Source organism: Salmo salar, chromosome 11 (assembly GCF_965601325.2).
Source record: "Salmo salar chromosome 11, fSalSal1, whole genome shotgun sequence".
NCBI lineage: Eukaryota > Metazoa > Chordata > Actinopteri > Salmoniformes > Salmonidae > Salmo > Salmo salar.
In genome coordinates this window covers 38,107,501-38,121,664 of record NC_138301.1, presented here as the reverse complement: position 1 = coordinate 38,121,664, position 14,164 = coordinate 38,107,501, and the positions used below count along the sequence as shown (strand labels likewise).

The following is a 14,164-nucleotide window of genomic DNA, read 5'->3' as shown; positions in this document are numbered from 1 at the left end:
GCAACCTGGGACCCTATACCCCTGCAAACGCCATGCACTACCAACTGAGCCACTGGGGACTATATACACCTGCGAACACCATGCACTACCAACTGAGCCACCTGGGACGCTATACCCCTGCAAACGCCATGCACCACCAACTGAGCAACCTGGGACCCTATACCCCTGCAAACGCCATGGACTACCAACTGAGCCACTGGGGACCATATACACCTGCGAACACCATGCACTACCAACTGAGCCACCTGGGACCCTATACACCTGCGAACACCATGCACTACCAACTGAGCCACCTGGGACCCTAAACCCCTGCAAATGCCATGCACTACCAACTGAGCCACTGGGACCCTATACCCCTGCAAACGCCATGCACTACCAACTGAGCCACTGGGGAACCTATACCCCTGCAAACGCCATGCACTACCAACTGAGCCACTGGGGAACCTATACCCCTGCAAACACCATGCACTACCAACTGAGCCACTGGGACCCTATACCCCTGCAAACACCATGCACTACCAACTGAGCCACTGGGACCCTATACCCCTGCAAACGCCATGCACCACCAAATGAGCCACCTGGGACCCTATACCCCTGCAAACGTCATGCACTACCAACTGAGCCAGCTGGGAGCCTATACCCCTGCAAACACCACGCACTACCAACTGAGCCACCTGGGACCCTATACCCCTGCAAACACCATGCACTACCAACTGAGCCACCTGGGACCCTATACCCCTGCAAACACCATGCACCACCAACTGAGCCACCTGGGACGCTATACCCCTGCAAACGCCATGCACCACCAACTGAGCAACCTGGGACCCTATACCCCTGCAAACGCCATGCACTACCAACTGAGCCACTGGGGACCATATACACCTGCGAACACCATGCACTACCAACTGAGCCACCTGGGACGCTATACCCCTGCAAACGCCATGCACCACCAACTGAGCAACCTGGGACCCTATACCCCTGCAAACGCCATGGACTACCAACTGAGCCACTGGGGACCATATACACCTGCGAACACCATGCACTACCAACTGAGCCACCTGGGACCCTATACACCTGCGAACACCATGCACTACCAACTGAGCCACCTGGGACCCTAAACCCCTGCAAATGCCATGCACTACCAACTGAGCCACTGGGACCCTATACCCCTGCAAACGCCATGCACTACCAACTGAGCCACTGGGGAACCTATACCCCTGCAAACGCCATGCACTACCAACTGAGCCACTGGGGAACCTATACCCCTGCAAACACCATGCACTACCAACTGAGCCACTGGGACCCTATACCCCTGCAAACACCATGCACTACCAACTGAGCCACTGGGACCCTATACCCCTGCAAACGCCATGCACCACCAACTGAGCCACCTGGGACCCTATACCCCTGCAAACGTCATGCACTACCAACTGAGCCAGCTGGGAGCCTATACCCCTGCAAACACCACGCACTACCAACTGAGCCACCTGGGACCCTATACCCCTGCAAACACCATGCACTACCAACTGAGCCACCTGGGACCCTATACCCCTGCAAACACCATGCACCACCAACTGAGCCACCTGGGACGCTATACCCCTGCAAACGCCATGCACCACCAACTGAGCAACCTGGGACCCTATACCCCTGCAAACGCCATGCACTACCAACTGAGCCACTGGGGACCATATACACCTGCGAACACCATGCACTACCAACTGAGCCACCTGGGACCCTATACACCTGCGAACACCATGCACTACCAACTGAGCCACCTGGGACCCTAAACCCCTGCAAATGCCATGCACTACCAACTGAGCCACTGGGACCCTATACCCCTGCAAACGCCATGCACTACCAACTGAGCCACTGGGGAACCTATACCCCTGCAAACGCCATGCACTACCAACTGAGCCACTGGGGAACCTATACCCCTGCAAACACCATGCACTACCAACTGAGCCACTGGGACCCAATACCCCTGCAAGCGCCATGCACTACCAACTGAGCCACTGGGGGCACTGTACCCCTGGCAAATATTATGTGCGTAAACCTATTTAGCATAGAGTTCTACTTGACATTTTGTTACCCACTTTTGGAGAGATTCGAATATGAGGAAAACCTGAAGTCCTCACAGGAGAGTCCACGTCTCACTGTGTGTATGGAACAAATCTCTGTTTCCTTTGGTAACCAGAATTCATTTTTACTCTTCCAGTATCTTTTGGCTTTTAGAGTAAATATTATGAGTCGTTTTCCCTCCAAATGAATTCTGCCGACACACTGTTGCTCTGAGAAGAACACTAAGGGATGGGGTGGGGGTTGGCATAACCGTCAGGGAGCCTGTACACAGTGTTCATAAAACATTTCCCAGCACAGGATTTTGGGACGATGTAGGAACATGAAACCTGTGACATATATTTTGTAGTGGGAAGCTAGATTTAGTCATTTCTGAGCCATATAGTAGAAACCCATGAGCACATAACGCAATATAACACAAACACACTAGTCTTTATATACTGTAGTGCACTTAACACAATATAACACAAACACACTAGTCCTTATATACTGTAGTGCACTTAACATAATATAACACAAACACACTAGTCTTTATATACTGTAGTGCACTTAACACAATATAACACAAACACACTAGTCCTTATATACTGTAGTGCACTTAACACAATATAACACAAACACACTAGTCCTTATATACTCTAGTGCACTTAACACAATATAACACAAACACACTAGTCCTTATATACTGTAGTGCACTTAACACAATATAACACAAACACACTAGTCCTTATATACTGTAGTGCACTTAACACAATATAACACAAACACTCTAGTCCTTATATACTGTAGTGCACTTAACACAATATAACACAAACACACTAGTCTTTATATACTGTAGTGCACTTAACACAATATAACACAAACACACTAGTCTTTATATACTGTAGTGCACTTAACATAATATAACACAAACACACTAGTCCTTATATACTGTAGTGCACTTAACACAATATAACACAAACACACTAGTCCTTATATACTGTAGTGCACTTAACACAATATAACACAAACACTCTAGTCCTTATATACTGTAGTGCACTTAACACAATATAACACAAACACACTAGTCCTTATATACTGTAGTGCACTTAACACAATATAACACAAACACACTAGTCCTTATATACTGTAGTGCACTTAACACAATATAACACAAACACTCTAGTCCTTGTATACTGTAGTGCACTTAAGTGGATTTTCATAAAGTTGGAGCAAAGCCCAGATCTCGAGCCCTGCGCACACGCACGCATGCACGTATACACAGACACACACACACACACACACACACACACACACACACACACACACACACACACACACACACACACACACACACACACACACACACACACACAGTAGTCGGGGCCTTACCCAGCAAGTGGTGGTTTGGATAGGGGCCAGCTCAGCTCCAAATATAGGACTTCAGTCTTCTGATTTAGTGTTAATTAACTGAGCTTTATTGTGTAATTACCTTCGCATTAGACCAGGCTATGATGTAGTTCACTGGAGGGTTATGCCGGTTGAGACAGAGGCTTGAACTCCATGTGTTTTGTGTGTGTAAAACAGTTTGAAGGTTTTTTGAGACAGCGTCTCTCTCTCTCCCTCTCTCTCTTTCTCTCTGTTTCTCTCTCTCTCTCTTTCTCTCTGTTTCTTTCTCTCTCTCTCTCTGTCTCACTTTCTCTCTCTGTCTTTCTCTCTCTCTTTTTGTCACTCTCTCTTTCACTGTAATTTGTTTGTGTTTGTATACCTCAGATTATAACTGTGTGTGTGTGTTTCCAGGTGAGAGGAGGACAGTGGTGTCTTGTATGAGGCTGGTCAATAAGAACATGACTCTGGTGAATGACAGCCTCTGCCAACCAGAGAACAGGCCATTACCCCAAGTACGACGCTGCAACTCACACCCCTGTCAGTACAGGTGAGACACACTTCAAATACAAGCACATGCACACTTATAATCATGGGTACACACACACACACACACACACACACACACACACACACACACACACACACACACACACACACACACACACACACACACACACACACACACACATACAGGTACACACACACACACACTGTATCAGGAATAGTTGAATGAGAAACAGGATGATGACAATATTGCATCATCCTGTTTCTGAGTGATTATAAAAAAAACAGCTCCATTGAATTAAATTGGCGATAGAAGGAGGATCCAGAATACATGTGCAGTCGAGTGCCTGTCAGCATGCAGTGCCTGTCAGCATGCATGCGCAGTGTGATTGTTTCATGTCCTACTCAGGCAGAGATTTACATTAGAGGAACGTGCAGCAAGGAATGTTTCTGAGCTGTACTGCTGATGCATTTAAACCAGACCACTGATCTCTCTGTTCAAAGAAACTGGGCTGTATCTCAAATGGCACCCTATTCCCTATATAGTTCACTACTTCCATAGGGCACTGGTCAAATTAGTGCACTATATAAGGAATAGGGTGCGAGATGTAAGTGGTTTAAAGTGTCTTATTACCTTATCCACATAAAAGGCAGAGTGCCGTCTGGCCTATTGAACCAGCCTCACACTGACTCCCACTAATGTACTTGTATATCACTCAAACTTCAGGGTAGAGACTTCTGTTGTCGCTTTGAACTAGCTCACCTGATTCACCGAAACATGGGCTTGATAAGTAGTTGACAAGTTGAATCAGGTGTGCTAGCTCAGGAATGGTTCAGATACATGGAACGACTGGAGTTCCCCAGGAGAGCCATTCCACTTCTTCCTGCTTCAGCTCACAAGCAACTGGGACCTCTGCCTCACAGATTCATGTCTGCCCTCCTGAAATGTTTTTAGTCAGTTGTGCCACCAAAAAGTTAGCTATTAGTCAACGTGAGTGGGCACATTTCAGGCTGAGGAGTGAGGCTACAAATCCCCTTATGTTACACTCACTGAACTGTGGTTTCACTCTGTCTAGATTTTAGCCTCTAGAATCTAGATTCTAAAGATTCTAGAATTCTAGCCCATATATATTCTAGCTAGTAAATTGAGCACGGGGTTCTGTATTTCTGTTCATTTAACTTTATTTTCATTGAAAAAGATTCCTTTCAAATTATTCTTGAGTGTATTCTGTCAATACGGTGCTAACTTTATACGACAGCCCCCATAGATATTGTATATATTTTTGGGCAACAGAAAAAGGACCTGCCCCAAATGGCCCCCTATTCCCTATAGTGTACTACATGTGACCCAGGCCCGGTCAAAAGTAGTATCGGGAGTAGGGTGCCATTTGGGATGTAGACAAAGACTGTATTTGGACCCAGCCCAGTTATACGTTTCTAAGACATACATTGATGTGGATATAATTTGCAGTCTCTTAGCCCCTTTCCCCTTTGCATCCATTCAGTGGATCAGTCAGCTGCATCTCTACCAGGACTTGTTAGGTACAGCCAAATATTGAATGGAAGTGGACAGTATCAGGACGTTGCTGTAAAGAAAGGAAGAGGAGGAGGGATAAAAGACATGGACATGGAAGCAGAACACACACGCACGCATGCACATACACATACACAGAAAGACAGACAGAGAGAGAGACAGACAGAGAGAGAGACAGACAGAGAGAGAGACAGACAGAGAGAGAGAGAGACGGACAGAGACAGACGGACAGAGAGAGAGACAGACAGAGAGAGAGACAGACAGAGAGAGAGACAGACAGACAGAGAGAGAGACAGACGGACAGAGAGAGAGACAGACGGACAGAGAGAGAGACAGACAGAGAGACAGACGGACAGAGAGAGAGACAGACAGAGAGAGAGACAGACAGAGAGAGAGACAGACAGATGGTCAGACAGACTGGGACCTCTCCATCTACTCCTTTAGTTTATTACTACATCACCTGGAAAATAGAGGCCCAGTTTTCCACAGGCCTCAGGTGTTTGGCTGTAACTCTTTACGACCTCATTTCACCAGGCCTGGTGCTGTAAACCCCAAACCCCAAACTCTGTCACATCTACAGGGTAATGTTCATCAGGCACCAATTGGAAGAAGATGCTCTGAAACTGGGGAGGGACTACCTGGACTTTTTCCTTTTCTGTTTCAAAACGTTTGGCTACGACGTGCCCTACTGATCACGACCCAGTGGATTAGTCAACACTACTTCATTTGCGACATCGTAGCGTACAAAAGACACTTGGTGGTTTTTAATACTAGGAGGATAGTGTGTTGGCACTGTTTTTTGTTTTGAATGAGAATTTAAGAGTATTTCAATTGCTCAGTTTGTCTGTGTTTTGTGTTGCGTAGCGAACCACTCTTGTTAAACACAGAGAACACTTAAAGGTTCAATGCAGCCATTTTTATCTCAACATCAATCATTTACGGGTAACAATTAAGTACCTTACTGTGATTGTTTTCAATTAAAATGGCAAAAATTGCTTCTTAGCACAGAGCAATTACTCAAGCAAGAATTTTGTAGGACTGAGTGGGGAGTGGGAAACTGAGAACTAGCTGTTTTTGGAAGAGAGGTTTGGAACTCTTTTTCTTCTTATTAACTAATTTACAGGCCAAAACTCCATCCCACCAGAAGAGGCTGAAATTTCACACTGTATTTTCAAACAGCTCTTACACTAAAAGGGCATTACTGTCACGTTGTGCGCAACTGGTTGAATGCAAGTCAGGTGCAGGAGAGCAGAGATGGGTGTTAACAGGCGCCAAAGTACACAAACGGTACAATAAACAAAACACACGGGTCAAATACCCGGCGCAAACCAGCCTGATGCGAACCACACGTAACAAACAAACAATTCCACACACAGACATGGGGGGAACAGAGGGTAATATACATTTAGTCAGATGAGGGAATGTGAACCAGGTCTGCGGAAAACCAAGACAAAACAAATGGAAAATGAAAGGTGGAGCGACGATGGCTAGAAGACCGGTGACGTCGACCGCCGAACGCCGCCCGAACAAGGAGAGAGACCGACTTCGGTGGAAGTCGTGACAATTACCATCATTTTCACAACCTCACAGTGTGGAAATGTATATAAAACATAGGGAAATCACGTTTTTGACTGCACTAGGCCATTAAATGTTTACTGCCATGTTGATTAAAAGAGATGGTGCTTATTTCTACACTTTCATTTCTACATATCTGCCAACATTAACCTGTTGATAATTTGACTCTAATCAATTTAATCAGAAAATACTTAATTGGCATGGAACGGGTTATCACATTGCCAAAGCAAATATTTAGAAACATATTAAAAAACATGCACATGATAACACACGCACTCTACACACACATACACATGGACTTTGTATTGTAGATACACTAGTATCGGTCAAAAGTTTTAGAACACCTACTCATTCAAGGGTTTTTCTTTAGTTTGACTATTTTCTACATTGTAGAATAATAGTGAAGACATCAAAATTATGAAATAATACATATGGAATCATGTAGTAACCAAAAAAGTGTTAAACAAATTCAAATATATTTTATATTTGAGATTCTTCAAGTAGCCACCCTTTGCTTTGATGACAACTTTGCACACTCTTGGCATTCTCTCAACTAGCTTCACCTGGAATGCTTTTCCAACTGTCTTGAAGGAGTTCCCACATATGCTGAGCACTTGTTGGCTGCTTTTCCTTCACTCTGCGGTCCAAATCATCCCAAACCATCTCAATTTGGTTGAGGTCGAGGGATTGTGGAGGCCACTTCATCTGATGCAGCACTCCATCACTCTCCTCCTTGGTAAAATAGCCCTTACACAGCCTGGAGGTGTGTTGGATCATTGTCCTGTTGAAAAACAAATGATAGTCCCACTAAGCCCATGGGATGGAGTATTGCTGCAGAATGCTGTGGTAGCCATGCTGGTTACGTGTGACTTGAATTCTAAATAAATCAGAGACAGTGTCACCAGCAAAGCACCCCACACCATAACACCTCCTCCTCCATACTTTTCGGTGGGAAATACACATGCGGAGATCATCCGCTCACCCTCACCGCGTCTCTCACAAAGACACAGCGGTTGGAACCAAAAATCTCAAATTTGGACTCCAGACCAAAGGACAGATTTCCACCGGTCTAATGTCCATTGCTCGTGTTTCTTGGCCCAAGCAAGTCTCTTCTTTTTATTGGTATCCTTTAGAAGTGGTTTCTTTGCAGCAATTCGACCCTGAAGGCCTGATTCACACAGTCTCCTCTGAACAGTTGATGTTGAGATGTGTCTGTTACTTGAACTCTGTGAAGCATTTATTTGGGCTGCAATTTCTGAGGCTGGTGACTCTAATGAATGTATCATCTGCAGCAGAGGTAACTCTGGGTCTTCCCCCCCTGTCACAACACAACTGATTGGCTCAAACGCATTAAGAAGAAAATAAATTCCACAAATTAACTTTTAAGAAGGCACCTGTTAATTGAAATGCATTCCATGTGACTACCTCATGAAGCTGGTTGAGAGAATGCCAAGCGTGTGCAAAGCTGACATCAAGGCAAAATGTGGCTATTTGAAGAATCTCTAATATACATTTACATTTAAGTCATTTAGCAGACGCTCTTATCCAGAGCGACTTACAAATTGGTGGATTCACCTTATGATATCCAGTGGAACAACCACTTTACAATAGTGCATCTAAATCTTTTAAGGGGGGGGGGGGGGGGGGGGTTAGAAGGATTACTTTATCCTATCCTAGGTATTCCTTAAAGAGGATAAAGTAATCCTTCTAACCCCCCCCCCCCCCCTTAAAAGATTTAGATGCACTATTGTAAAGTGGTTGTTCCACTGGATATCATAAGGTGAATCCACCAATTTGTAAGTCGCTCTGGATAAGAGCGTCTGCTAAATGACTTAAATGTAAATGTATATTAGAGATTCTTATAAAATATATGTACATTTGTTTAACACTTTTTTTTGGTTACTACTGTACATGATTCCATATTTCATAGTTTTGATGTCTTCACTATTATTCTATAATGTAGAAAATAGTAAAAAATTAAGAAAAACCCTAGTAGGTGTTCTAAAACTTTTGACTGGTAGTGTATGTGGTAGTAGAGTAGTGGCCTGAGGGAACTCATTTAATGTGTTGTGAAAAGTGTTATGAAATGTAATGTCATATAACTACTTTAATGTTGCTGGACCCCAGAAAGAGGAGCTGCTGCCTTGGCAAGAACTAATGGGGATCCATAATAAACCCCAGGAAGAGTAGCTGCTGCCTTGGCAAGAACTAATGGGGATCCATAATAAACCCCAGGAAGAGTAGCTGCTGCCTTGGCAAGAACGAATGGGGATCCGTAATAAACCCCAGGAAGAGTAGCTGATGCCTTGGCAAGAACGAATGGGGATCCATAATAAACCCCAGGAAGAGTAGCTGCTGCCTTGGCAAGAACGAATGGGGATCCATAATAAACCCCAGGAAGAGTAGCTGATGCCTTAGCAGGAACTAATGGGGATCCATAATAAACCCCAGGAAGAGTAGCTGCTGCCTTGGCAGGAACTAATGGGGATCCATAATAAACCCCAGGAAGAGTAGCTGATGCCTTGGCAATAACTAATGGGGATCCTTAATAAACCCCAGGAAGAGTAGCCGATGCCTTGGCAGGAACTAATGGGGATCCTTAATAAATGCAAATCATCTCTCTCTCTCTCACTTTCCCTCTCTCTCCCTCTTTCTCTTCCTCTTTCTCCCCCTCCCTCTCTCTCTCCTCTCCCCCTCTCCACATCTATCTCTCTCTCCAGGTGGGTGACAGGGGAGTGGGGCCAGTGCTCGGTGACGTGTGGGAAGGGTCTCCAGCTGCGTGAGGTGGGCTGTGTGTACCAGCTGCAGAACGGATCCCTTATTCACACACGGGACTTGTACTGCCAGGGGGGCAAACCCCCCGCCCTGCAGGGCTGCGAGGGACGCCACTGCCTCACTGCCTGGGAGGCCTCTGAGTGGTCCAAGGTCTGTTGTGGTGGGGGTGGGGTGGGGTGTGTGCTTGTCTATGCGACTATTCGGGGATGCGTGTTTGAGTGTTTACGCACGTCAGTGTGTGTCCACGTGTCTATGCGAGTGCCCGTGTGAGTGAGACACAGAGAGAGAGAGAGAAATAGTAAACCACTTACTTTCCTCTAAGTTTGATGCAGAATCATGTAGGAGCAGCGCTGCAGTAGTACTGCATAATATAGACATCTGTCACCCCCCTCTCTTTCTCTCTCTATCTCTCTCTCTCTCTCTTCCCTCGCTCCACTGAAGAGGAGGTGGAGTGGGTTGGAGAGGGGAGCTAATGAACCACCACAGGAGGCTTCTATAATGAGTAAAACTCTGCCCTCTCTCTCACTCCCTCTCTCACTCTCTCTATCCTCATATTTCTTTTCACTTTGTTTTCCTCCCTCTCTTTTTCCTGACATCACTCTAACCTCCCTCTCCCTCTTCCTCTCCCTCTCCTCCTCCACCTCACACTCCTCTCACCTCATCTTACCTCCACTCTTTTTCTTCTCCTTTTCCATCCCCTCTCTTCCCTCTCTACTGTAATTATTTTCCACCTCTTCCTCCCTCTTTCATGTTCCCTTTTCTCTCCTCTATATGTCCCTTCCCTTTGTCCCTCTCCCTCAACTCCAATTTTTCCCTCTCTCCATTTCCCTCGTCTCCATCTCCCTTCTTACTCTCCCTCCCTCTCTCCCTCCTTTTCTTCCCTCCCTCCACTTTCTTCTTCCCTCCCTCCCCTGGTCTCCCTCTCCCTTCTCCCTCCCTCCTCTCCCCAGTGTTCTTCAGACTGTGGCAGTGGGGTCCGTCGGAGGATAGTGAGGTGCACCAACCCCCAGGGGAGCTGTGACCCCCTCTCTCAGCCTGCTGACCAGGAGCCCTGTGAGGACCGCTCCAAATGTTACGAGTGGAAGACTGGGGACTGGTCCAAGGTATGGGCCATACACACACATAAATGACACACACACACAGACACATACTCTCTCTTTTTAATCAAATATCTATTTACAGAGATCTCCCATGTGGAGAGGACTCTCACCCCAGATGCCCCCTTCCAATTGATTAATCCCTCCGTGTGACACAGCGGTGTAGGTGATGCCAACATGGTGCCAACGCTGTGCCTGTCCTGATGTGGGCATCTTGACAGATAGCCTGACTGCACCTGCATCACTGTCTGCATGCATTCTAAATGGCAACCTATTCCCTTTACACACACACACACACACACACACACACACACACACACACACACACACACACTCACACACTCTGCTGAAGGAATGGACTAATGCACCTTGGCCCTCACACCTTCCCAGCCACCAGTTTCTCTTCCCATCTGTCTAACTAGGGCAGGGCAATAGAAACAGGCTCAAGTCCATTTCAATTCCTGTGGGTGAGAATGGACATGGGGAGTGTAGTTTAATTCCTGAAATGTAATTGACCTCCTTGTCTGCTGTGGCTGGCTGTGAGGGGAGAGGTGTCAACCTTTATTCCTGTACTCGTACTACACACAGACACATGAAGGAACACACACACACAGTAAAGTCCTCAGACCGGGATGGTACATACAAGCAAACCTCCTTATTAACACTTTGAACTACAGTAGGCGCCAATCGGCTACTCTGGAGTTGCGTCCCAAATGGCACTACTTTTGACATTTGCCACTTGGGATTCATCCTCCGAGCTGAACTATACTCTCGTCTGCTGGGCTCTGCAGTGGGCAAAAACCATCCATTTACAAAACATGTTCACTAATCATTCTGTTTGTTTTCTTGTCTCTTTAGAGATCATTTCAAAACTGAGAGTTCAGGATGAATGAAAGCGCTGAGTAATGCAAAGTGTTTCCTCTCACGGATGAGTCCCAAATGGCACCCTATTCTCTATATAGTGCACTACTTTTGACTACAGTCCTATGGGCCCTGATCATAAGTTGTGCACTATATAGGGAAAAGGATGCCATTTGGGACGTATCCTGTGTGATTGTAACCTCAACTAACTCATTCAGCTGTTCTGTTCTGTAATGTACTGCCAGGAATTAAAAGACCCATATCTTAGTTAATAAATGTACAAATTGTCCAGATATCCTCCCCAAAGGGGAACTAAATAACTTCTATATGGGTGGTTACAATACTCCACACAGAATAACATGCTATAACGCTTTACTAATCAAATAGAGACAGGAGCAACACAGTAGAATACTAATGGAGACAGCGTTATACAGGAAATATACGAACAAACAAGGACAACATATACGCTATATATGTTCCAACAAATTACAGATTATAAACTGGGTGGTTTGAGCCCTGAAGGCTGATTCGCTGACAGTCATGGTATATCAGACCGTATACCACGGGTATGACAAAACATGTATTTTTACTGCTCTAAATACGTTGGTAACCAGTTTATAATAGCAATAAGGCACCTCTGGGATATGTGGTATATGGCTGGGATATGTGGTATATGGCTGGGGTATGTGGTATAACAGCCCTTAGCCATGGTATATTGGCCATAAATCACACACCCTTATGCCTTATTGTTTAATTATACAAAGGCCTTAAAAGACATGTTGACTGTTCAAAGACTGTAGAATGATTTTACTGTACTGCTAGAACTCCTTTGTGAATTTACATGAATATGAATGAATATGAATATGACATTTTCCCATTAGAAAAATGTAATTTAAGAGGTACATTTTGATTTATTTATCCTTGTTATAGTTAAGGAAACCGAGCAGTACATTCTCCCATAATAAACAAAAGTCATCAAGAATATTGGCAATTATAAATCTACAAATATCTCTCATGTAGACAATGCCAAAATAAATGCCAAACAGTTTCTGGATGCTCATCACAACAAGTACAGTTAATGTTAATGTCTTTTTTCAGTTTCTTCAGGTAATGATTCAAAGGGTAATACATTTTACATTTACATTTTAGTCATTTAGCAGACGCTCTTATCCAGAGCGACTTACAAATTGGTGCATTCACCTTATAATATCCAGTGGAACAACCACTTTACAATAGTGCATCTAAATCTTTTAAGGGGGGGGTTAGAAGGATTACTTTATCCTATCCCAGGTATTCCTTGAAGAGGTGGGGTTTCAGGTGTCTCCGGAAGGTGGTGATTGACTCCGCTGTCCTGGCGTCGTGAGGGAGCTTGTTCCACCATTGGGGTGCCAGAGCAGCGAACAGTTTTGACTGGGCTGAGCGGGAACTGTGCTTCCTCAGAGGTAGGGAGGCGAGCAGGCCAGAGGTGGATGAACGGAGTGCCCTTGTTTGGGTGTAGGGCCTGATCAGAGCCTGAAGGTACGGAGGTGCCGTTCCCCTCACAGCTCCGTAGGCAAGCACCATGGTCTTGTAGCGGATGCGAGCTTCGACTGGAAGCCAGTGGAGAGAGCGGAGGAGCGCTCATGGATCATTCTGAAAGAGACCTCTTTGAACTTGTTAACAAGCAGATAAGCAGCTATTCATGTGGTAATAACCAAACATTTTTCCAACAGATATTATTAAAATGGCGTAAAATAGTCATATGTTTGAAAAATTGAAGTTATAGCATTTTTGAGGTATTTGTATTTCGCGCCACGCGATTCCACTGGCTGTTGACTAGGTGGGACGCTCGCCCAGGGAGGTTAACAAATGTATTCCAGTAAGTTAGAAGTAAGAAATATATATAACATTTCCTTTGAAATAAAGCACGTATTGTTCTGAGGGAGCAAGGAGAAACACATTTTTCCTACTGGAGAGTCAACTGGACTAAGTGAGGATATCTCAAATCAAATCTAATCATTAAAGAAGGTGAGGTGAGGTATGGTTACACCTCTAAACAGCATGACAGTTCCAGATGGAATAGCATCAAAGACTATGCAAACTCTTTAGGTGTAACAGGGATATGTAAAGACCTCAAACAAATCTTCAGAACTGAGTAACATCCCTTCTGCATTAAAAAGTGACTCACCAGGAGGAAATGATTATCAACCCAGTTCTAAAAACAAAGACTTGTTTCTATACAAAATGTTCGTATTGTTCCAAATGAAATACCTATGAGGGGAAAAATGATTGTCACGGATCCCTCCGGAACTATCATTACGCACACCTGGCCCCTATTCCCAGTGATTAGTACTTGTATAAGTGTGCCCTTGGTTCACCATTGTCTTGTCGATTA

At 45.1% G+C, this 14,164-nt stretch overlaps 1 protein-coding gene across 2 annotated transcripts in view; it reads left to right on the top strand.

Moving 5' to 3' along the window:
- The window catches only part of LOC106591416 (A disintegrin and metalloproteinase with thrombospondin motifs 17), a 199,407-nt gene that overhangs the window by 170,289 nt on the left and 14,954 nt on the right, over window positions 1-14,164 (top strand). For both annotated transcript variants that reach the window (XM_082957904.1, XM_082957903.1), the window contains 3 exons: window positions 3,856-3,991; window positions 9,778-9,982; window positions 10,783-10,935. In XM_082957904.1, the coding sequence (XP_082814030.1) occupies window positions 3,856-3,991; window positions 9,778-9,982; window positions 10,783-10,935 (494 nt within the window). The remainder of the gene's footprint in view (window positions 1-3,855; window positions 3,992-9,777; window positions 9,983-10,782; window positions 10,936-14,164) is intronic.